The 24819-nt window shown below is 41.9% G+C and overlaps 4 protein-coding genes across 4 annotated transcripts in view; 1 reads left to right on the plus strand and 3 right to left on the minus strand.

Annotated features, from left to right (window-relative positions):
- The window catches only part of MELLADRAFT_113456 (uncharacterized protein), a gene marked incomplete at both ends in the record, with an annotated part of 5175 nt that extends 2216 nt beyond the window's left edge, over window positions 1-2959 (minus strand). The window contains 8 exons of the mRNA XM_007418142.1: window positions 99-134; window positions 445-604; window positions 773-979; window positions 1039-1447; window positions 1512-1800; window positions 1865-2271; window positions 2330-2421; window positions 2484-2959. Coding sequence (XP_007418204.1) covers window positions 99-134; window positions 445-604; window positions 773-979; window positions 1039-1447; window positions 1512-1800; window positions 1865-2271; window positions 2330-2421; window positions 2484-2959 — 2076 coding nt within the window. The remainder of the gene's footprint in view (window positions 1-98; window positions 135-444; window positions 605-772; window positions 980-1038; window positions 1448-1511; window positions 1801-1864; window positions 2272-2329; window positions 2422-2483) is intronic.
- A 13857-nt stretch (window positions 2960-16816) lies between these two features.
- MELLADRAFT_50986 (uncharacterized protein) lies at window positions 16817-19828 on the plus strand (the record flags this gene model as incomplete). Its single annotated transcript, XM_007418112.1, has 10 exons — window positions 16817-17136; window positions 17215-17259; window positions 17337-17426; window positions 17505-17556; window positions 17629-17949; window positions 18027-18141; window positions 18211-18294; window positions 18366-18640; window positions 18689-19397; window positions 19473-19828. The coding sequence occupies 10 exons, from the start codon at window positions 16817-16819 to the stop codon at window positions 19487-19489; spliced, it is 2028 nt and encodes a 675-aa protein (XP_007418174.1).
- On the minus strand, window positions 19750-21404 carry MELLADRAFT_113458 (uncharacterized protein; the record flags this gene model as incomplete). The annotated part of the gene is made up of 8 exons (XM_007418141.1): window positions 19750-19827; window positions 20015-20061; window positions 20130-20157; window positions 20204-20217; window positions 20445-20547; window positions 20694-20754; window positions 21167-21251; window positions 21335-21404. The coding sequence occupies 8 exons, from the start codon at window positions 21402-21404 to the stop codon at window positions 19750-19752; spliced, it is 486 nt and encodes a 161-aa protein (XP_007418203.1).
- A 100-nt stretch (window positions 21405-21504) lies between these two features.
- MELLADRAFT_118511 (uncharacterized protein) lies at window positions 21505-24377 on the minus strand (the record flags this gene model as incomplete). The annotated part of the gene is made up of 7 exons (XM_007418140.1): window positions 21505-22062; window positions 22144-22566; window positions 22638-22915; window positions 22990-23143; window positions 23215-23463; window positions 23533-23874; window positions 24323-24377. The coding sequence occupies 6 exons, from the start codon at window positions 23788-23790 to the stop codon at window positions 21907-21909; spliced, it is 1518 nt and encodes a 505-aa protein (XP_007418202.1).
- Between the last annotated feature and the right edge of the window lie 442 nt (window positions 24378-24819).

A 24819-nucleotide genomic window follows, 5' to 3' on the forward strand; every position in this document is an offset into this window, starting at 1 on the left:
TGTAGTTAAGGGTTTGCCTGGTCAGGGTTTGTTTAATTGACCGGACCCTTATCTTTTGTTTCTTAGTTGTTTCGATAACTACTCTTTTGGTTACTTACCTCACTTTTACTTGGACAATGTTTTGTTAAACATAACTTATTAAGTATAGTTTTAGTATGTTAATTTAATGTAAAAAGTCTTTTATTCTAAGTTATACACTCTTGACACTGAGTGATAGCGATGTAGGTTTTTTTCTTTTTTATAAGTCTGTTTTCTGATAATGGTTCAACCATTTGTTTGTATCTTTGTCAACTAGGTAGGGGTTCTGCTCTGCAGAACCTCTTACAGTTGACAGAACCGGCCAAGAGGAAAGATTCCTGGCGCAAGGATTGCTCGATCGAAAGTGGATAATCACTTGCTTCATAAATCCAAAGACACAGCCGGGTGACTCGGAAGTATGCATACACAGGAATCTTTCTCAGGGAACCGGCCAAGAGGAAAGATTCCTGGCGCAAGGATCGCTCGATCAAAAGTGGATAGGAGGTAGGGAATGGGATGAATTGGGAGGAACAAACTTGCCTGGCCAAATCGGTTCAATCGTTCGATCGATTGCTTTATCAAGGACCTATCGTGCGTGGAATCGAAAAGTATATGGGGCCAGTTGTTTGTGGAACCAGCAATTGGTTGAAAGGTTGAAGCTTGAGATCGATCTTGGGATTGAGATGTTCAGGGGGAAAGCTGGTGGGTTGGGTGATTGGAAGTTTGGCCTGCCAAAAGCCCAAGTGCAACTGACCGAGGGCGCGGGGCCTCTACGGGCTGGGGACCGAGAGATCCTGGCGCATGGGGCCATGTAGGTTTCGTTTGGTGATGAGGAAGGAGTACCGGTACATCTGGCACAGTTTGTACCGGTACCTCATCATCCAATCCTTTGGGGCATGCGGGGCACGCCCTGAAGGCGCGCTTGCTGTTTGCTTGCGACTGGCATGCCCTCCCTCTTGTCCTTGAAGGACAAGAAAGCATCGATGACATTAGGATGGCATTCATGGGGCGTAGTATTACATGAGAGTTGCCAATTGAATACATGTGAGTTGTGAGCCTCCTCCTAAGCCCAACAACGTACTTTTTACTTGTTCTCCATCTGATTCTTCGCCAAGTGTTGGTGAGTCAATCAACTGGTCTGCAGTTGGGGTGCTGTCCTCTTCTGGGGGCGCAACTTTGGTGGGAGCTCCCATGCGAACCACAACATATCTTTGATTGTTGATGTCGTCCAGCCACATGGCAACTTCGTCGTTGGTAAGGGCGGCGGGGCCTTTGGCAAGCATGGCGTCGGAAACGAGGGCATCGGGGGTTTGTTGGAAAGATAAAAAGACCTTGCCTCGAAACTCCTTTTTAGCAAAGGAGGCACGGACATCAGGCGTCTTAGGATGGGCATCACCACGCCCTATGTAACCGCCTCGCAGATGCGGAGCTGCTTGAAATAGACAAAGTTAAAAGTCATCTTTGAGATTTGGGGGATGCGAGCGGCAACTCACATATTAAATTGTTCAAGGCTTGGGCAAGGTCAGCGCGCTGTTTTGCTTGTCGAGCAGCCGCTTCTGTCAGCATCCTTGGTTGCTTTGGTCCTGCGCGAAGATGCTCTGGAGCTTTGGTTGCTTCGAATGCAAAGCACTCAAGTAGGTGGTTCTTCAGCTGAAGTTTGCCCCACCTTTGGCTTGAGGTGTGCTCTTCTTGGAATAGAGCGCGCCGGTTAGGTGAAGATGGGTTCCAGCATGCCAAGAGGAGGTGAAAGTGGAGGTTAAAATTGTTTTTGAGAACGTGGAGCTGGAATTTCAGGGGGATAAGGTCAACTCTCAAAGGGGTGAGTATATTGAATTGAAGGACTTACTTGTCGAACCACTTTTCCTATTTCATGCATGAGGAGGTTTTCTAATGATTGAGTTCGTTTTTTGCCACTGTGGCGCCATAAACGTCCGTCATGCATGTCATGTGATACCTTGTTCAAGTTGACCAGCCGCTGGAATATTGGTACATATTTTTCAAGCTCTTCCTTGGTGATTTTGGCGACTCCTGGTTGGCCAACATCAGGCTGAGGCTGGGGGGGTTGGGAAGTGGAAGTGGTGTCAAGTTGGGATGGGGTTTGGGTGAGTGCATAAGCCTCGTGGGTGGCAACACACAGGGGTTCGAATAGGCGAGGTGTGAAGATTGCTTGTTCATCTTCTTCATACGCACTCCAAGTGTGGCCAACTATTTGGTTCCTTTCTGTGAAGCCTTCAGCAACACCTTTGGGCGGCACTACAGAATGTTAGGCATCAGCAGTGACGCTTCTTACATGTGATTTGGATGGGCTTACTGGCTGTGGTGGTTGCAACAACACCATATGTTTGGTAGTTGGTGTACATGTTGGGCTCGCGGGCAAGAGGTCCCTCGAGCCTGGGTGATACACTGCAAAGTGAGTTGTGATGTGGATTTGTGCGGCGATGGCATGATGGGTTAAATGAACTTACAGTGCTTCATCAAGTACTTTGCGGCTGCATTTCAGGACAATGCACAACATTGTCTTATCCAGGTCATACTGAGATTGTAGAGCTTGCGCTTTGAAGAGACCATTGGTTGAAGGGCGATTGTTTTTGGGGAGGTCGAGAGATGCTAAGTTCTGTTCGGCGACGGACCGTCCCCACTGAAGCCCCAACTGGCGGTAGTTGATGAGAGTGGGAGTCTGTGAGTCAGAAGGGGTGTCAAGTTCGAGTTCCTCAGGGGTGAGAGTGGCCTCAGCTTGTCGAGGCCTCTTGGTGGGACGGTTCGATGTTGATGGGACTTTCCCTCCTTGCCCTCGCCCTGCTCGACCTCGTCTTGCTGTGGTTGCAGTGCGGTTACGTTTGGTAGTGGGATTGATGGCTTTGTAAGTGGAGTCTGTGTCAGAGTCAGATTCGGAGTGAGGAGTGGTGACTGGGAGTCTTTGTAGTCCAGATCGAGTGGGCATGGTGCGCTGGGGTAAAGTGAGCAGAGAGGGGTGAGGATGGGTTGATGGGCGCTTCTGGTGGATGTTTTTGAATCCTGGGTTATGATTTATGTTTTTGACCCATCTTAAGAGGTAATGATGTGTAATCCTTGTGATTGTGATAAAGGTAATTGGGTAGTTATCATTTTGATTAGGTTGTGATCTATGCGTTAAGGCAGTAATGGGGCTTAGTTGGTTCAAAGTTGAGGGAGGCACAGGGTAGCTGTGGTCGTGAAAAAATGGAACAGGGAGTGATAAGTGTGACTGAGGTAGTCATGAAAATACTGAAGTAGGGAGATATGTTTTGAGGGAGTAAGGGGAGTGACTGAAGTCTGCATACTTTTGAAAGGTAGTGAGATATGAGATTTGAGGAGTTATGAATTGGCTGGGGTAGTGAGAAGATGGAATAGGTAGTGATAAGTGTGACTGAGGTAGTCATAAACATACTGGAGTAGGGAGATGTGTATTGAGAGAGTAAGGGGTGACTCGAGTCTGCATAGTTTTAAAGGGTAGTGAGATATGAGATTTGAGGAGTCATTAATTGGCTGAGGTAGTGAGAATTGTTGCTATGGTAGTCATGGCTGTGCAGTGATGCGTAGGGGGGCAAGGCCCCCCCCTTGTAGATATGGGGACTTAGAGAGATTTCTAGGTGACCCTAGCTCCAGCTACAGGCTACAGGATTCTACCTGCTTGCCTACGGACCCCATTGGATGATACACATGTCTGTATCATCCAATACATTTGGTGCAATTGAGTACACACAGGTGGTTCCAACAGCCCCCCCTGCTCACTACTTTTTGATTTGAGATAAACCTAACTGATCATAACTACTTGATAAAATGTTAGCTCCTACAGCCTTCGTCAGCACATCAGCAGGCATTTCCTTTGTGGAAACATGTGAAACCGTAATTTTTCCTTCACGCGTCAATTCTCTTATAAAGTGATGTCTTATATCTATATGTTTTGATTTATTATTGACCAAAGCTTCATTGCACAAAAACACCGCCCCTTGATTATCATTTGATAGTGGAAGTTTGATGGGAACACTGATACTTGACTGCTGATGTAAATGTTTGAGTAATCGGCATAACCATAATCCATGCTTTGCACAATCTCCTATAGCTAAATATTCTGCCTCAGTAGTTGAAAGAGTTACACAATGCTGTCGACGACTTTTCCATGATACCAAAGATCCCTTCACAAAATACACAAAACCCGTAGTTGACCTCCTCGTGTCAATGTCCCCAGCGTAATCCGCATCAGCATATCCCTCAACTGGTAAGTTCTTAGCCTTGCTCGTCCCAAACATTAGGTCGAAAGATGACGTTCGCCGCACGTAGCGTAGTAGATGTTTGACTGCTGCCCAATGCGTTTGGTTGTGGCGGGAATTGAAACATGAAAGATAACTGACCGCATAGGCTATGTCCGGTCTGGTCTGCACTGAAAGAAAATTGAGCATTCCGACGGCACACCGGTACTCCTCTATTTCCTCTGATTCCTCAAGAGACGGAGTTGTTAGTCTGATGTTTTGGGGCAATGGTGTCTTGACTCCATTGCATTGAGACATACCAAAGCGTTCGAGCATCGCGTCACAGTAATGAGACTGATCTAGAGTTATGGTTTGTTGAGACCGGTCACGTTTGATGTGTATGCCGAGGTGGAGAGACGGGTTTTCGTTCCAACGGAATTTGTAGTGTTGGCTGAGATTGGTTCAAAACTGCTTTAAGAAAGACTTGCTGTTTGAAAAAGCCATGCCGTCGTCAACGTGCATAGGTATATGTATGAATAAGTCTCCATCCCTCAGAGTGTACAAGGAGTTGTCAACAGGACAGACTTTGAATCCCATGCTTTTGAGTTTGGTGTCAAAGTTGTCATTGAACTCTCGATGCGCTTGACAAGTACCGTAAAGAGATCTGTCGAGTTCTACTACATGTTTAGGCTTTGATGTATCTCTGAATCCCGTTACTTGACGAACATAAACACGATGCTTAATCTTCCCGTTCAGAAAAGCCGTCTCGATATCAAACTGCTCCATTTCTAGATTGTCCGTAGCAGCAAGAGCGTATAGGGTTCGTAAGGTGTCGGTCAGGCCAACTGAAGCATATGTGGAGTCGAAATCAACACCCTTGATTTGATGATTGCCGCCAGCTACCCAACGAGCCTTGTACTTAGTGATTCGTGAGAATTCATCCCTCTTTCGTTTGAGTCGCCACATGCCGGGTAAGATGTTAGCATCTGGAGGAGGTTCCACAAGGCGACCAACTTCATGAATTTGTAAGGACATAAACTCCTCTGCCATTGCTGCTAACCATTCTTCTTGATTTGGACCTTTCATTGCTTGAGAGTATGATGGTTCATCATTTTCTGGACCATCGTCAGTCTGGCTAATCGAAGCTTGATTGAGTTCCGCAACGGTGTGATAGCCTATCAGATTCCCAAGTCGTTCAACTGGGGCTGCTCCTTGCTCTGATCGTCGTGGTACAGGTGGTGGTATTGCAGGAGGAGTAGGGATTTGCAGAAAGTCATGAATTGCGTCAGTGGTCGATTGTGATGAGGTAGGAATATCCCAGACTTCATCCCATGAATCATCATTTAGAATCGTCAGTTCTTCCGTTGTCAACTTGTCAAGATGCCGAAGGGGAAAAGAACCTTCATCAAATATCACGTCATTGGAAATCATGATGCGATTGGATTTCGGATCCCAGAGCCGATACGCGTTTGAATTCTTCTCGTACCCTACCATTATCGTCTTTATTGAACGTGGAATCAGTTTGTTTTGATGACCAGGTGGAATGGAGTACGCTAAGCAACCAATGACCCTTAGTCGGTTGTACGGGAGGTTAGGCACTTTCATGTTGAGCGCAAGCGTCTGCCACGCATATTTGGGACAGTTGAACTTTACAGATTTGGAGGGACACAGGTTGAGAACAAATGATGTCGCCATCATTACCTCACCCCAAAGACGAACAGGCAGATTGCCGTGTATAAGCTGAGCTCGTAGGCGTGAAGCAGCAGTCCTGTTGAAACGCTCCACTACAGAGTTTTGTTCAGGACTCTCAGGTGGGCCCATTTCATGCACTATGCCATTTTCACGAAGATATTGATTGAATTCATTACTTGTAAATTCTCCACCTCGGTTGGTTTTGAACACAGAAATTTTATTATTAGGAGCATGATTTGAAAGCATTGAATGAAATTGTTTAAAGGCCTCAAACGCCTGAGATTTTGTTTTAAGAAGTATAACCCAATTTTTGCGAGTAGCATCATCTATAAGTACCATAGTGTAAAGATAACCCCCAGTACTTGCAGCAGGAAATGGACCTGCGAGATCACAATGCACCCGATAACCAGGGATTTCAGACCTCGGCAAAGCGCCAGTATGGCTGCTCCTCGCCTGTTTCCCCAAGGTGCAGGCTTCGCAAGTCTTCGATGCATCCGGATTAAGTCGTAGGACATCCTCCATGACACTTGAGGTACTCCTGTGATTTAGATGACCAAACCGTTGATGCCATAAGTCAGTATTGTTAGGATTTGATGACTTGACGAAAGACGCACGTGGTTCGGAGTAATGATAGAACTTCCAGAATCCACCGGGACCGGCATCCTTGTAAGCTGGAAGGATGTGCTTCGAGTTCGAGAAATACATGTTGAGATCATTGGTGTTCGTGCCATAGTGTGGATCAACCATCTTGAACCCAGATTCGTATAGCTCAGTGACCAAAATGAGGTTTGCAGGAAGAGACGGTGAGTAAAGAACGTTGGGTATTTCAACAAGAGAAGGCGATCCATCCGGTCCAAAAGCGTGAAGCTTTGCCGTACCCATCTTGGTGGCAACAATGCGGGACGAGTTATCGGCATTTGCCACATTAATCCATACTGGAGCAACATCACGTAGATCATCAAGCATCAGCGCGTCTCCAAACATGTGCCTGTTGCAAGCAGTGTCGGCTAGCGTGGCTTTGTGAGTGTCAGATGGAGATGGATAGCTTGGTGAAGCAACAAATGAGACCTCGTCGATTACCGGTGTCGCAATTGTATTGTAGGATGTCGCAAACTGGCATGCCGCTTCACTGGTATGATTCGGAACAGGGGCTGCAGTACTCGGTGTCGGAGTAGTCGCCTGAGTCGGTTGAGATGAAGCTTCGGTATTAAACCCGACAACTCCAACAGCTGCGAGCTGATTATACCTTCGTATCTTCTCTGAATCAGTAAGCCCTTGGTTGGATGATGGCTGACTACTATTCATCGGTCGAGTTGGACCACGGTTTCGCCTCTGCTTCATGCATACACCGTTAGTGTGCGTGAACTGCCAGTGCTCTTGTAGAACACAAGGTGCATTGGGGGATTTATCGGTACGAGGGATTGTCAGACAATGAGCTGGAGCAGGCGGATGCTTGATCGAAGCAGCCATGGCTATCGGGTTCTCATCAACTGTGCTGAGAGCAGACTTCGTTCGTAGACGGGATACGACTTTCGATGTTGTGAGATTCTTCATATCTCCAAACATTTGATCTCAAATCGTTGCAAATTGATCGCTTGGAAAACTTAGAAGAAGGAAAACAGATAAAAGCTTGTTGCTAATCTTCAGATCATCATCACTTGCAGTGGCCTCTGCGATTTGTGTATGTAGATCACTGATCCCATCAAGGAAGGTGGAAATCGTTTTGGAACCGTTAAAGCGTACGGTAGCAACTTTGGCTATGAGTGCAGCCACTTCCAAGCCGTCGTCTTGAGAAGCTTGGGCATGTAAAAGCTCATATGCTTTCTTGGGGTCTTCGATTCCCCGAATAGCAGGTAAGCGAGTAGGCTCAACCGTGCATCTAATGACTTCTAGAACAGACGCGCGTTCAGCTTCGAGCTGCTCGACCTTATCAAAATCTTTCGCATCGGTCTCAGATAGGGAGGTGTCGCGTTCTACGTGTTTCCAAAGTTTGCGACTCTTCAGGTACGTTTTGATTCCAAGTACCCAATCAACCTTGTTGGTGTGGTTGAGCTTCGGTATTTGTGCTAGTAGAAGTGAAGAGTGCGAAACGTTGGCGTTGGAAGACATGACAGGAGGCGTCACGGCTTCCTTCGACTCTGTATGTGGGGTAGAGATCGACGGATTGTTTGGTTCAGGATCGACAGTTGAGTTTGGGAGGGTGGGTTGGTCAGATTGACTGGGATCTGTAGGTTCTGTCGGATCCAGAGTGATATAGTTTTCGTGGGGTTAAGACTGTATCACTAAGGTTTGACAATTGAATTGAGGTATTATGGTTCTCCGGACTTCGAAATGAAAGATTCGAATGCCTAATTCAATTATCGGAAGAATCTGGAACAATACCAGGTTCGATTAAAAGTATTTCAAGTTTAAATTAGACGGTTTCTCGTGCCAAGAGATCGTATTTATAACTTTAATCTACTATCGTTGAGTATCGAGAATCGTTTAAAGCTGTAAGCCTGGGCTCATAACCTATTGGGATCTCAGATCCCTGATCAAGATCAAACAACAACAAATATCAGTCAGATAAACTAGGAGGGACAGTGATGGTCCGGAGAGGTTATTTGGAGATGATGTTTGTTGTGTGAGAAAACTTCTAAGATTGATGATATTTCTTTTTATCTAAACAAACACATAAATGAAACTGGAAATGAAAACAATTATTAGAACACAGCATACCTGATCAAGATCAAACAACAACAAATATCAGTCAGATAAACTAGGAGGGACAGTGATGGTCCGGAGAGGTTATTTGGAGATGATGTTTGTTGTGTGAGAAAACTTCTAAGATTGATGAAGAAGAAGTAAGAAGTTTTCTCAAGAGACAAGTTTGATATACTAGATCTGCCGATACAAAACAAGGTTAGGTTTAGAAACAAAATGTATTGAGTATCAGACATTGTACAAGTTTATTTTAATATGTAATTGTAATTCATCCTACGCAACACAATGAAATCTTATAACAGAAACTTGGTTCCAACATTACGATGCCGTTTGGACCTACGGGAGCTGTGGGATGGTTCCAGTATTTTATTCAAGATATCTTACTTGGCAGAATAGGAAAAGATGTAGAAGCCTTCATTGACGACATCATGATTCATACCAAGGACGGAGTTGATCACGAGCAAGCGGTGGAAAGTGTACTGGAGATACTGAGTAAACATTCTCTTTGGTTGAAACCGGAAAAATGCGAGTTCTCACGTTCAGAAGTCGAATACCTTGGTCTTATCATCTCGGAAAACAAAGTTTGAATGGACCCTGCCAAGGTTAAAGCAGTGACGGATTGGCCAACACCAAAGAATACATCTGAAGTACTACGGTTTATTGGATTCTCGAATTTGTACAGAAGATTCATTGGCCAGTTCTCTAAAATGGCACAACCGTTACACGATTTGACACGTAAGGATACTAGCTTTACCTGGAATGATGAAAGGCAGAAGGCATTCGACTCCTTGAAATCAGCCTTTACAACGGCCCCAGTTCTCAAAATCGCCGACCCGTACCAGCCGTTCGTACTTGAGTGTGATTGCTCTGACTTTGCATTAGGAGCGGTGCTGTCACAGAAAGGCGATGACGACGAGCTTCACCCGGTGGCCTACCTCTCACGTTCCCTAATTCCAGCGGAGCGGAATTATGAAATTTTCGATAAGGAACTATTGGCGCTAGTGGCTTCATTTAAAGAATGGTGCCAGTATCTTGAGGGTAACCCGCACAGACTGGATGTAATTGTTTATACGGATCACAAGAACCTGGAGAGTTTTATGACTACTAAACAGTTGACTAGGAGGCAGGCCAGATGGGCGGAAACTTTAGGTTGTTTTGATTTTGTTATTAAGTTCAGACCAGGTCGCCACTCAACACAACCGGATGCATTGTCTAGACGCCCAGATTTACAACCTTCGCAAGACGAAAAACTAACATTTGGCCAATTGTTACGACCAGCTAACATCACGGAGGATACCTTTGCATCTGTGGACGCCTTCGAAGCCCAATTTAGTTGTGAGGACGTCGGGGACACCCGAAAGCTGCCGAGTGGTTCCAACTAGATGTTCTGGGAGCTGGGGTGGAAGAAGACAAGACTGAAGTCAACTTTAAGTCCGACGTACAATTGATCGACGAAGTGCGGAATCTTACCAGTGAAGACAAGAACCTCAAGGAAATCATGACTGCGGTGCTGAATCCTGTGTCATCAAAGGTCAAAGCAGCGTTAACCAAATATCAGGTTGTAGACGGTGTGGTATATAAAGGGGGGAAAATCATAGTACCTGATAACCAAGACCTGAAAACTGACATCCTTCGCACTTATCACGATAGCAAGCTAGCAGGCCATCCGGGCAGAACCAAGACGTTGAACCTGGTGAAGAGGCAATACACGTGGTCAGGTCTGAAGAATTTTGTCAACCGATACGTCGAAGGTTGCTCGTCGTGCCAAAGGGTTAAACCCTCATTAATGAAGCCTTTCGGCACTCTCGAGCCTCTCCCCATACCCGCTGGCCCTTGGACCGACATCGCATACGACCTTATTACTGGTTTACCATCATCACAGGGGAACGATAGCATCCTAACGGTGATTGACAGACTTACAAAAATGGCACACTTCGTGGCCTGTAAGGAGACGGATGGTGCCGAACGCCTGGCTGACATTATGATGAAAGAAATCTGGAGGTTGCATGGAACGCCGAAGACGATCGTGTCGGATAGGGGTAGTGTATTTGTATCAAAGATCACTTCTCAGCTCAATAAGCGGTTAGGTATCAAGTTACAACCATCAACGGTGTATCACCCTCGTACCGATGGACAGTCTGAGATAGCAAACAAAGTAGTGGAGCAATACTTACGCCACTTTGTTTCTTACCATCAGGATGACTGGACCTCCTTATTAGCACCAGCCGAATTCGCTTATAACAACAACACGCACACGTCAACCGGAATGTCGCCCTTCAAAGCAAATTACGGCTACAACCTGAGTTTAGGATCAATACCCTCCGAAGAACAGTGTATACCTGTAGTCGAAGAACGCCTACAAAGGCTAGCGGAAGTCCAAATGGAACTTCAATGCTGCTTAGCAGGAGCTCAAGAATCGATGAAGCACCAGTTTGACAAGGGGGTAAGGCCAACTCCTGTGTGGAAAGTAGGCGAGAGGGTATGGCTTAGTAGCCGCAACATATCCACCACAAGGCCGAGCCCAAAGATGGACCATAGATGGCTAGGACCATTTAGTATTGTCAAACAAATCTCAACTTCTGCCTATAAGTTAAAATTACCGCTGACCATGAAGGGCGTCCATCCTGTCTTCCACGTGTCCGTTTTGAGGAAGTTTGAACCAGATACCATCACATCTCGGAAAAGTTCACCACCACCTCCAATTGAAATACGAGGAGAGGACAAGTGGGAAATTGCTTCAATCCTGGACGCTAGGAAGAGGTATAATAAGGTGGAATATTTAGTGAGTTGGAAAGGTTATGGGAAGGAGGAGGACTCATGGGAACCAGCAAGTAATTTAATCAACGCGCAAGACATGGTAAATGAATTTAATCTAAGGTTTCCTCAAGCTACAAGTAAGTACAAAAGGTCACGGAGAAAATGAGAGTGGGTCAAGCTTTTTCCCACTGGGTTTTTTAATGCTGACCTGGGGAAAGGAGGCAGAACTGCAAGAGGAGTTTGGGCCTTAAAGGGGGAATACTGTAATAATCCTTATACCGGATTATGCTTGTAGTGTGATGAGCAGGGATTTTCACCCCTCACCGTTGTATCTCTATTAGACTCACACTGCAATCTAGTTACCTATTGGATAGCACCCTTTCTGGCTCTCTCCTTAGTCCCTGCTGCGTACTGGTTCATAACATTAGCCCCGGCTTTCAGACCCGAGCGACTTTTGGCAATATCTCAAGATCCGTCTCAGCTATTGAGAAATGCAGAGCAGGATTTTGTGTAGGGAACCAGTGCACAGAATCTTTGTTTTGGGAGTTTAGGCATTGATAATTACAAAAAAAGGTTTCATAATGAGGAGGTGGTTTTGGCAAAATGCCCCGGCTGATCTCACGCTTCAAATTTCACATTAGCCGTAAGTCCCTCGCTCAAGCCTTGGGCCTTTGGCGTGAGGGACTTTGTTAAGTTTGGCTCAATTTAAACTTTTGAATTTACATGTTTATGAATTGCATAGGTGAACTTGATCATTTTTTGAGCCGGGAAAAGTTTGCCTGTTTCACCAAAGGTAAAATACAAATGTCAACCAATTTTACATAACTAGTTTGTGATTATTTGAATCAAACAAAGCCATGAATTACAAAGTTGGAACTTTGTAGTCATAAAAAGGACACCTGGTCCCAATGCTGCAAAATTCATGGTGGAATTAGGAATTAGGGGGTGTCAAATTCGGCTTTTTACAACAACAAAACTGCAGAAATCTTTTTACATTTTTTCAGCAAAAAGTGGTGCAATTGTACAGCTGTTCATGAAATTCCTGTTCTGTTTGCAAAATCTCACAAATTTGTTGTAGGGATATGACCTGGCCCTGGACCTGCCTTGATGATGATATACACAAATGCCGGCGAGTGTACCAGGCACCCCAGCCAGGCCAGAGGCCTGTGAACTTTTCCTTTGGAAAGTCAAAGTTGCAAGATCAACCCAATCAAAGTACGAATCATTGACCATGCTCACCTGACTGATGTGAGAATTTTGCTAAACTTTTTTCTACCTTTTGTTTTGATCAGGTCAAATCCCTCAATGGTGCTACCTCAAGGATGCACTGATTTGTCTAGTTGTCAATCAGAAGCTACCAATATCCTTAATTGATGTGGCCAAATTTTGCAAGCTGCTCACTATGATTAACTCTGCTATGCCAGCACTTTTGTCAAAACAAACTTGCATGTCTGAAGGTATTTTGCCTGAATATAGATCAATTCAAGGCACTCTTATTACTTTTATGTCCAAAGTCAAGCCTATCAGTGTTACTTGCAATGGTTGGACTTCTCCCAGCAATGTTTCTATGCTGGGAGTTACTGCTCACAGGATCAATAAAAACTTCAACATGAAGTATATCATCCTTGCTTTGACCAATCAATGGTCCTCACACTGGTGTGAATCTAGCCACTCTGCCCAAAAGCATTCTCAACCAATTCAACATTACCAATTGTCTCTATTGAATTACCACGGACAATGCATCAAACAACACAACAATGGGCCAAACTCTCACGACTATGATGCCTACCTTTGATGCCTTCAAGAATCTTCACAGTGGTGTAGCCCACGTCATTAATCTGGTGGCTATATCCAGCATGGTAATCTTTGATCAAAAGACCGCCCCTCCTCCAGTCAACACCCTTGATCCCAGCATTCCTCAACCATCTGTTCCCCTTTTCATCAAACCAAGTCCTCACTCTGCTATCACTAGTATTCTAACTTGTATTCAAACTTTCCACAAGAAAGTGAAACACAGTCCTCAGCTCAAAGCATCCCTCAACAGGTCTATACAAGGTTGCTACAAACTCAAACAGAAAGTTGGATTGGTCCACAAGGTCTTGACTTTGTGGTCTTTGAACCATGTCTCCCTTGAACACTTTGTTGAACCCCAGCCAGTTATTCACTATGTATGCAATGGAAACCCTGCCCCTGGACCCTTTTCACTTGATGACTCAGAGTGGGTCCTTGTTGAGACAATTATCAAACTTTTATCTCACCTTGCTCATGTCATTAAGGATATTGAAGGTCACTCGTATTCTACCTTTTCCAATGTTATGCCAGATTATCAATGGCTAGTGGAATGGCTTGGATTGGTGAGTTTTTTATCTTTAATTTTATCTTTCAATTTTTAGTTACTAATGCCTGCATTTGTTTTGTTTGTCAAATCTTAGGCTTGGCGCAATTCCACCTGCCAGGAGTTGAAGGTTTGCATCATGCCAATAATGGAGAAAATCATCCAATATCAAGACACTGTTCAGAAGAAAGCCATGTACATATTTGCTGCTATGCTCAATCCTTGACTCAAACTTACTGGGGTCAAGGGTTCAACCATGGAGTCTCTCAGTTGGGGACCTAAAGACTTGATCAGGTACTTCACCACACAAGCCACCTTGCAAGCCCAACATTGAAATTGTTGAACCTCAAGAGGAATTCAACCCTGATCAACCTCAGCACTTCATTAAACACCACAAGACTATTCCTATCAAGCATGTGGTCAACAAGTACTTAACTGCACCTCAAGAGGATGAGAGATGTGATGCCCTTCACTACTGGAAGCTGAATCAATGTCACTGGCCCACTTTAACACATATGGCCAAAGGTATGTTTAGTTATAACTCACCAGACCAAGATGCTTATATGTAGGGATGCTTGTAGTGGGAGTTGTACCTTTTTCATCCACTCTTGACACACATGTGTGTACCCTTTTCTCTCATACTGCAATCTAGTTATCATACCAGGTACACCTTCACATTGTTCACTGCAAGACTGGTTCACAACATTTTTGCTGTACCTGCCACTAGTGCACCATCTGAGAGGAGTTTCTATGCTGCATTTCATGTGATGAGTGACCACTGTGCTTCCTCCACTACTCAAAACCTCAAGGCCCAAGTCTGTCTCAAAAGCTGGTCCAAGCAATTTTTATAGGTTTTATTTTTCTTTCTTGATTATCATGACTTTATACATATACAAGTAGTCATCTGATGCATTTATTTTTTGAATAGTAGCTACAAATGTCTAGTGGATACATGTGACCTTGAAATTTATGCCAAAACTATAGCCCTTTCTAACATTTTCCCCCCCAAAAAAAGCCAGACCCCACTTGGACCCAAGCCCTACATTTCAGGGTGTGCCCTGGTTGGCCCTGCCCACATTCTGAGAGACTTTGGGAATTTCCAGGGTGTGGCCGGCCACAAATTTGTGGGGCTGGGTCATTGCCCTAATTTGTTTTGCCACACCACCCTCAAATACAGCAAATACAAGGCCTGCTGAGGTTTGCAAGTTAGGATACCTGCAGTTGATATCCTTGTTGACACCCAATTGGGTCCCATGCCCTATTCCAACTGTCAACACCTTCACGTTGATCCAAACTCCGCCACAGCTTTCCTCTCATTTATTCAATGGCCCCATGTAAGTCCCCCTTCCATGATATCAATCTCAGCACCCCCAATAGTCGCTGATTTGTTTCTTATAGCCAAGAAGTTACGGCCTGGCAAGTATGATGTAGGTGTCAAGGTGTTGGCAGTCCAATACCTTTGAGAAGGCAAGACTATTGATAGAGGCCGGCATCTATTGAATTCTCCTGTTAGCTTGCAAACCATTTCACATTGGCATGCGCTCTATCAAAGAACATCCTTGGTAGTTTTCGACGCTGAAGATTACAACCAACTGGGTAGAAACACCAAGCTGACTGACAAAGACCAGGACTTCATTGTGGAACTCCTCAATGGTAACCCTGGACTTTATCTGGATGAGTACTGTCATGCTGTGTATTGTCAAACTGGGATTGGGTTATCCCTCAACACCATTGCCAATGGCCTCAAGCTTTGCCTCAATTTGACTCTCAAAATGTCTTGGACTGTACATCCTAAACAAAGCAACACCAAGCAAGCCCAATTTCTGTAGTTGGTGGGAGCGGTGACACCAAACATGTTGGTCTTTCTAGGTGAGACATTTTTTAGGATTGTCTCCCTCATTGCTCTGTGGATGCTTACCAATGTATACCTCCTTCAGACAAGTGTGCCCTTCAGGAGCGGTTTCTCCAAAGGCCACCACACCAAAAGTGTTCCTTGGAGTCGTGACTGTCAAGAAGGGTCATACCTTTACCGGGATTTTGAAGGCTTCCTCAAGCATTGAGTGGTGTGTGTTTCTTGCCTACCACTACATGTTTGCCTACCACTACATGTAACTTCACCTCACTGACATATTTTTAAATAGTTCCCAGTGATGAATCCATACCCACAAGCTAACTCTGTGTTAGTGATGGATAACACACAAATTCATCATGGCGGGCGGATCACAGAGTCAGCTGAAGAAAGGGGTATATGTATTATCTACCTGCCTCCCTACTCTCCCAACCTCAACCCCATAGAGAAGGCCTTTAGTGTCTTGGAATCACACTTCTGCCGTACCCAAAGGTTTTGAGAACGTGCTGGAAAACAGACTTGAAAGATGGGGTTTTGTGTAACATCCTAACAGGCCTGGTGTGAGGTTTTGACAGGTTAGACAGCTTTCTCAGGAATTATAACTTCTGCCTGGTCTTGCCCTGAAATAATTGCATCAAATAAGAAGTGAGCTACATGAACATGTGTAGAACAATCAGGCAGACAGGACTTCTCTTTGGTCCAGAGGATATTTATTTGTAGGGGGCAGAGATATGGTGGGTTGGAGAAGTCCCCAGCCAAAGTTTTTTGGCTCACATGCCAAAATCTCATGTCCATATAAGCCATAAGTCTTCAATTGCTTGCTTGTCCGAGAGGGACTATGTAGACCAGGGTCAAGCTTGCGCTAGTGAGTCTTGATCAAGCACTAGCTGGGGAACCGAGGTCAGTTCACAGTCCGGATTGTATGGCCCCGAGTAGCCCCGAGTACACCTCAGGGCGATATGAAATTTACACATTGTAACATTTGATTCCATTTCGAGCGGAGTTCTAGCTCAGCACTTCACTTGATCGAGATTGCTGCCTCATCAGATAACACAACACCATCTCATCCAAAGAACTCAACACTCAAGATGCCACCACCTACTACTGATCAACAAAAAATTAGGGATGGTATCAAACTAGTCCCTCAAGTGACCAATGCTGAAGGAAAGATGTCGGTGACTTTGGATTTCTATTTCGAATCTTTCTATTCCGTTCTTGGTCCAATCCAATGTATATGCGAATTTAATCGAGTTAATGGCTTGTTCTTTTATATTGATTTATATCTATCACAGTTTACCTCTTTCCGATCGTCCAAATATCCTCATCACTTCTGCCTTGCCTTATGTCAATAACGCTCCTCATCTTGGTAACATCATTGGGTCTACTTTATCGGCTGATGTATATGCAAGATATCGTAGAACTGGACCTATCCCATCACAAGTACTCTATATTTGTGGAACAGATGAATATGGAACAACTACAGAGACAAAAGCCTTGGAAGAAGGACTTAGCCCAGGAGCCTTGTGTGATAAATACCATCAAGTCCATAAAGATAGTTATGAATGGTTCGATATGTTGGTTTGAAGAAGTTTATTCATATGTCAGCATAAGATTTCTGATCATGATTGTTCTAATCTTTGTTTGATTTATAGATCATTTGATCATTTCGGGAGGACCACTACTCCTAAACAAACTGAGTACATATATAGACTCACTCTTCTATCCGTAGATTAAATTTGTCCGTTCAATGTGCTAACCACCATTTGTTCTTCAGGATTTGCCAAGAGATCTTTACTGCGCTCTATAACAATGATCACTTGGTTGAACACACAGTCGAACAAGTTTATTGTAACAACGACCAAAGGTACGTCTGATACCACTAGAAAAACCTGCCTGATACCTCATTAAATATCTTTTGATCAAAACCTCGGCTGGCTTGAAGATTTTTGGCAGACCGTTTTGTGGAGGGCACATGTCCCAAATGTGGAGCATCGGTCAGTCACGGATCATTTGTTCGATCTTGAATACCGAAAGCTCATCAAAGGTGATCTGACTTTGGTATACAGGGCGCTCGAGGTGACCAATGTGACACTTGTTGTCAAACATTAGACGCCATCGACTTGATCGACAAGAAGTGCAAGATTTGTTCTCATAGTCCTGTCACTCGAAAATCCAAGCATCTCTACCTCAACTTACCCAAGCTTCAAAAAACCATTGAAAGTTGGTATTCAAGTGCCAAGGAAGGAAAACATTGGTCTGCGAATGGGAAAGCTTTTACCGAGGCATGGCTCAGGGATGGGTTAAGAGAACGGTGTTTGACTAGGGATCTCAAATGGGGAGTGCCTGTGCCATTAGATGGTTGGAAGGACAAGGTGATGTACGTCTGGGTGAGTTGCGATGAATTTCTGATGGTTTGTTGATCAGTTTATATGCTGAGTCTGTTTGGATGATCCAAAAAACTCAGTTTGATGCGCCGATCGGATATCCCAGTATTACTGCCAATTATACGGATGATTGGAAAAAGTGGTGGAAGAACCCAGAAGAAGTGACCTTGTATCAATTCATGGGAAAAGATAACGGTTTGTTTACTTTGTATCTTTACCTTTGATCAGTGTCAGGTTATTCACCTATCAAAATCTTATTCACAGTACCGTTTCACACCATCCTTTTCCCTGCGTATCTGATGGGGACTGGTGAAAAGTGGACCATGTTGAATCATATCAGCACAACCGGTTAGCAGACCTCATCCTTTATATGGCTTTGCTTGATGCACATTGATCTGACGTGAACTTTTGGACAACAGAGTACCTTCAGTATGAAAATGCCAAGTTTTCGAAATCTAACAACATCGGTGTCTTTGGACAAAACGCTCGTGAAACCGGTGTACCCTCCGAAGTATGGCGTTATTACCTAATCTCAACTCGACCTGAGACCAATGATTCACAATTCACTTGGACAGATTTCATTGCCAAGGCGAATTCAGAGTTATTGAACAATTTGGGTAACTTTGTGAATCGGATCATCAAATTCTGTAATGCTCGATTCAATTCGATCGTTCCAGATCCATTATCATGGCCTGTGAACGGGCCAAGCTCACCACCTGAAACGACTCTTACGGAGATGAAGATACCTGGACGTGATGAATTTGATCAACTTGATCAAGAATTCGTTCGAGATATCGATAATCTTTTAAATCAATACATTGAATCTGCTGAATCTCTCAAACTTCGAAATGCTCTAGCGATTGTGATGTTGATTTCAGCTAGAGGTAATCAATATTTACAAGATAATAAGATTGATTATAATCTCTTACTCACTTCACCACGTCGATGTGCTCAAATCGTCTTGGTTAGCATGAATTTGGTTTACTTACTTTCGGTCTTGGTCCACCCTTTTATGCCCACCACGAGTGACTTGATTTTGAAACAACTTAACGCACCTCAACGAAGTTTACCCCTTACGTTTGGAATCGATCTCTTACCTGGACATATGATTGGTGAAGCAGTTTATCTCTTTAGAAAGATTGACGCCGATCGAGGTTCGTTTTGGAGAAAACAGTATGGAGGCAACAAAGTGACTAGCAATCCGAGCGGAAGTCCAGCCCCTTCAAAGAAAAGTCAAAAGAAAGCCAACAAATCGAAAACTAATCAAACTACTGTCACTTATACTGGACCTAAACCTGATGAAATGATCAAGTTGGAAGAAAAGATTCAACAACAAGGTGATGAAGTACGTAAGATGAAAGCAGGAGAAAGCGAAGGAGATTTAGGAAACGAGTTATCTAAATTGATGGAACTCAAGAATCAATTGAATGAAATGATCAATAGTCTAAATGGTGAGTCAAGTTTGGTTTATATCCTTTTTAGAAAGGGAATTGAAAACTTGCTAATTTATGGGTTTTTGTCTTTAGCAACGAGTTTGAATTGAATTGGATTGAAGAACGATCAAGTTGATTGATCTTTTGATTGGATTTGTAATTTGAAAAGCTATGAAGACTAGTACCGATTTCAATTTTGTGGAAATATGGATTCAATTTTTTTTCATTTGGTATCATGAATTTGTTTGTTTATTTGTGATTGAAATGACACTATAAATGTTTGTCTAACCAGTTTTGATCTGGTATCAATCTTGACAACTTTTTGTTCGTTGATAAGAGTTAGTGCGAAAGTCATTGAGCCAACCAAGTGTCAATCCATGTTGACTTCTTCGTCTACATTATTAAAGGCCTCTGCGTAATCCATCTTGTACTTTTTGTTGTCAGCTGTCTAAGAAAGCCAGTCAAATTGGCAGGAACTAACTGCAATTCAATCTGAAAGAAAGAAAATGGACTTCAATGAAAGACAAGTCTTCTAATCTCGACTCAAGGAATTCTGCAAGTCCTTGAAAGATTTTGACCATCGAAAAAATCAATCAAAAACTTGTTTCATAAAACCTCATGATTTTTTACCAGACCCACTCGAATGTTTCCATCAATTTGATACCCAATGCAAATTGTTTCTCTATACAAGTACAAAAATCTTCATCATATTATAAAACCTCTAAATCCCATTCCGAAGTATAAACTGACTCCCTTCTTCATCTAAACTGATTCTCATCTATTCCCACCCAACCGACAAGATTATCAAAACTTCAACTACAAACCTGTAATTGTAATACTAGATTAAACAACTTGATCAAGTTTTTTTCCGAAAAAGATTATGGTAGGTCCTTTGAGTCGTTTGTTTTACAAGTTCTTTTATCCATAACCGATCATCACAAACCCCCCATCTCAACGTTTAGCAGAATTAGCAGCTTCTAAAAAACCCCAAACCCAAATACCCAATTCAGTGATCTACAATCCAAAAAAAAGAAAATAAGAAGTATGAATCAATGAATTGCTGACCTTTACGAGTAGCATCTTCTAGTAATTGAGTATCAACTGCATTTTTTGGAATTTGTACGTATCTTACTACCGATCCACGTATGAAACAATTCTTCACTGCCATCTATTTCGTAAACCAAAGTTCAAACCAAAAAAAAAAACCAAAAACCCAAAGAAAACAAAACACAAAACGAAAAACAAAAAAACCAAATTAAAAAAAAAGCTTTAGTGGTTTTCGTGAATTGGAAATTGAAAGATCAAAGCTTTTACCATATGAGGGTACCTTTCTTGATCTAAAACTTTTATATTTTCAAGTTTAAGATTAAGAAACCTATATTTCATTCGTTTCGTTTTTTTGTTCATTTTTTTGTTATATCGTTTGTTTTTGTTGAATCATTTTGATTGTGTCAAATCGTTTGTTTTTTGTGAAATCGTTTTGATTGTGTCAAATCGTTTTTTGTTTTGTTATATCATTCGTTTGTTAAATCGTTTGTTTTGTTATATCGTCATTTTGTGAAATCGTTTATTTTTTGTTAAATCGTTCGTTTGTTATATCGTTCGTATTTAGTTAGATCGTTTCGTTCATCAAATCGTTTGTTTTTGTTCAATCATTCGTATTTGGTTAAATCGTTTGTTTTTGTTAAACCGTTTTTTGGTTTTATTATTTGAATCATCAGACATACAATCAAATCCATCCATAACATAAAAGAAGAATTTTTCCAAAAAAAACCCTTTCACTCAACTGATCAACACTTGCTAAAGTTCCTTGAATAGCTAAATCATTTTTCAATTCAATAGTAACTTCTTGACCCGTAAGAGTTTTAAAAACTGAAAAAATTAGCTAAGAAAGTAACTCATTCAGATATCGTTAGTGATTGATGGAAGTGAAATTGTTGTTAAGTTTGACTTACCATTTTGGAAAAAAGTTAAAAGGTTTAGAGATTCAAAGTCGATCAAGAATAAAGCCAAGATCAAATTCATGTTTCATCATCATCCGATCATCGGGTCGGGTACCGTACTAAAGCTCAACGGGTAACCTCAACAACGATCAAAATCACCCAATCACGTTTCAAAAAGTTGATAGGATCTTAATTCACTTTGTCAAATTAGTAACACACAGTTCAACATTAATCAATTCTATTCTAATCAAAACACAATTATATAAAAAACCATAATTAGTTACTAAGATAAATACTACTTTTTTAAAAAAAAAGATAAGATGCGAAATTACAAAGAAACATAAAAAGAAATCACAAACGAACAAAATAAATAAAAAAACAAATTCTAAGATATTAAAGAGACGAAAATATATAAACATTGAACGAATGCCAAACAAACAAAAGTAAACCAAAAGTAAACCAAGAATTATGTAAAAAAGGAACGAGAGAAATTAAATTAAATTGATTTTTTCACAAAAGAAAAAGAAATGCCAGCAATAAATCAAAGAGTTTTTTTCTTCTTCTTCTGCCGTCGAGTTTGAGTATCAATCCCAACCATCTTTCAATTCATCTTCTTGAAATCCCATCTTTTTCCACATCACCTTCCACATGATCTCAGATTCTTCTTCAGAATAAACTTTTTCAGTCACTTCAATTTCTTTGGGATTCGAAACCGATGGTAATTGACAAATGACTCGATCCTATTCGATTCCCAAAAGAAAAAGGAAAAAAAAACCATCAAAAAAAAAAGAAAATCATCAAAAAATGTAACCATGACTTACTAAACCAAGAGTTAATCTAATCATAGGAGGACTAATTACATACTCCTCCAAATCCTTCTGATACCCATTCACGAGCCCATCAACCAAGCCCAACACATTCCTCACAGCCACCTCAGCCTGATTCCAACCAGTATGACCAGCCTTAAGAGCTCCAAATCCCTCAATACAATCCCCAATAGCAAAGACCTTTTTCCAAACAACTTGATCATCCAAACTTTTTCTTTCTTCGTTTGATTGAGCACAATCACAACTGATCGGTTGACCAAATTCCATCTGAACAGGTGATGGACCAAATGAAGAAGGTGAGAGTTGTAAGAACCGATTCGTGGTGATGTATTGATTCGAACCTCGACCTCCTGGAACTGATAATGGACAAAACTCTGCCATTAATGACGTATTAGGAGTTTGTCCTGTACATAATAACTAAACCAAAATCAAACTCAAAGATGATAAGTTATTGGATCCTGATCGGAAGGAAAGAAAGAATTGCTTACTACTAAATCAGCTTCCCAATACAGATCCGAATCACGTATCGATTCCACCCTGATCACGTCTATTTTTCCTTCTGCTTGTGAAACTAAATCTTGATTCAATTTAATCAAATTCACTCGTTCACCTAAAACGGTTTGGATCCCAAACTCTTTCAAGACAGATTTGATTCTGGTATCGATTTGAGGTTTGAACTTGGGCAAGAAAGTGGCCCTCGAATGAATCAAGGTGATCGTTTTAGGTTGACCTTTTTGTTGATAATGATGAGAGATATCTGTTGCATCTGTTCAACAAAAAAAATCAATGGGTTATTAGAAAATTGGGGTTTCGATGGGATGAGAGGTCAAATAGAATTACATTGGATTCCTAAGGGACCACCACCTACGATGATGATTCGATTTGATTTAGAAATTTGAGTTTGTTGAAAGTTTAAGAAATCGATTCCATTTGATTTAGATCGATCTGAATGAGTTGGTAATTTAAGTGGAGGTGGAAGATGTGATCCAAGTGCCTAAAGAAATGGATAAAGTAAAACAATCAGTATTTTGATGACGCAAGAGAGTAAAAGATGAGAGTGATTACATAGATTAAATAATCCCAATGAATTTGATGGGTTGGATGAGAAGTGTTGTTTAAGTGAACCGATTGATTTAAGATGATATGATTAGATTTAATTTGAATGACTTCAGCTTGAATGATTTGAAATTGATGATGATGATTAATTGAAGCGGATGATTTAGATAATAAATAATTTATATAAGTATGATAAGGTATGAAAGCTTTTTGACTATGACCTTGAAGTACACCATGACGAGGAAACGAATAGATATGCTAAGAATCAAAGAAACGATTGATTAGTTTATGTTTGTTTTGAGAATTGGAATTGTAAGAAAAACAAACGTTAAAATGTGAATTACGTTCGATCAAAAGAATATTAAAGATTGAAGTTGATGATAAAGAATGATAAGTTGGATGATGAAGTAGTTGATTGATAAAGTATTCTAATGCATGTAAACCAGCATAAGAACCACCTAAGATGATGATAGAGAATGAATGAGATGAATGAGATGAATGACTACTTTGAATGGTTTCGATCGAATTCAATGTTAAATTCGAATTAGAAGATCTAACTGATTGAGAAGAAGAACTCAATAACATCTCTTATCAATCTAATCTAATCCTAATCCTAATCAACTCTTCAGTGTTGAGATTAGGAAGCTAAATGATAATAGTATTAGTAGACTGCTGCAGGACTCAGGAATGCGCCTACAGAGGTATCTGATGTAAATTCCGACGTTTTGTTGGCGGGTTTTGAGGGCACTAAACGACACATTCACAGCACCTACAGTAGTGCAAAATGTGCGTGACATTAAAGGCTTTCGTTTAAGCTAGCTTTCAACCTCATAGCACCAATAATTCCTGAGATAATGGTATGTAACGGTCAAAAAGAGCCTTAAAATCGAACGTCGGAATCAGGCCTTGGAGGCACGAAAAAAAATTGGGCCAATCGATTTTGCGCGAAAGTGAGGGGAGTTGAGGGGCTGGGAGTAGGCTCATTTGATAGCCCTAGTCCATGCGCATCTTTTGAAGTGCTCTGGACCTTGAGACAAGGAGTGGTGTGTTGTGTAGAGCCCAAAAACTGAAAAACAGGTTTCATCAGATACCTCTGTAGGCGCATTCCTGGGTCCTACTGCTGCTAGTAAGTAAACAGGAGAAAAAGCAAAAGAGGAAAGAAAGATGAACAGTTGACTGATTACTGATTACTATCTGATTAGATAATCAGATCAGATTAGATCAAAAAACTCAATTTACATACATATGTAGTACTTAAACCTTCAAATCGATCCTAATCCTAATCTTAATCATCAAACTTACAAGCAAATCCAATCCTTCATTCATGCTTCGATCAACCAACACTCCCAACTCAGCTCGTCAATTCGGGTAGACTGCTTGTCTTTAGCAGCTACCTAATCTGAAATTGATCAACTCATACCACTCAAACCAAGACTCCATCATCCCACTCAAGAAACAATCTTCAATTACCTCATCTATATATATAGTATAAATAACCGACCATTCACCAAAAAAAAAATCACATTTTTGATTCATAGAAACATCCCACTTTAAAAAAACCAAAAAAATTCACAAAAGAAAAAATAAAAACTCATTTTATTCATTATATTTTTC

Source organism: Melampsora larici-populina (assembly GCF_000204055.1).
Source record: "Melampsora larici-populina 98AG31 unplaced genomic scaffold MELLAscaffold_85, whole genome shotgun sequence".
NCBI lineage: Eukaryota > Fungi > Basidiomycota > Pucciniomycetes > Pucciniales > Melampsoraceae > Melampsora > Melampsora laricis-populina.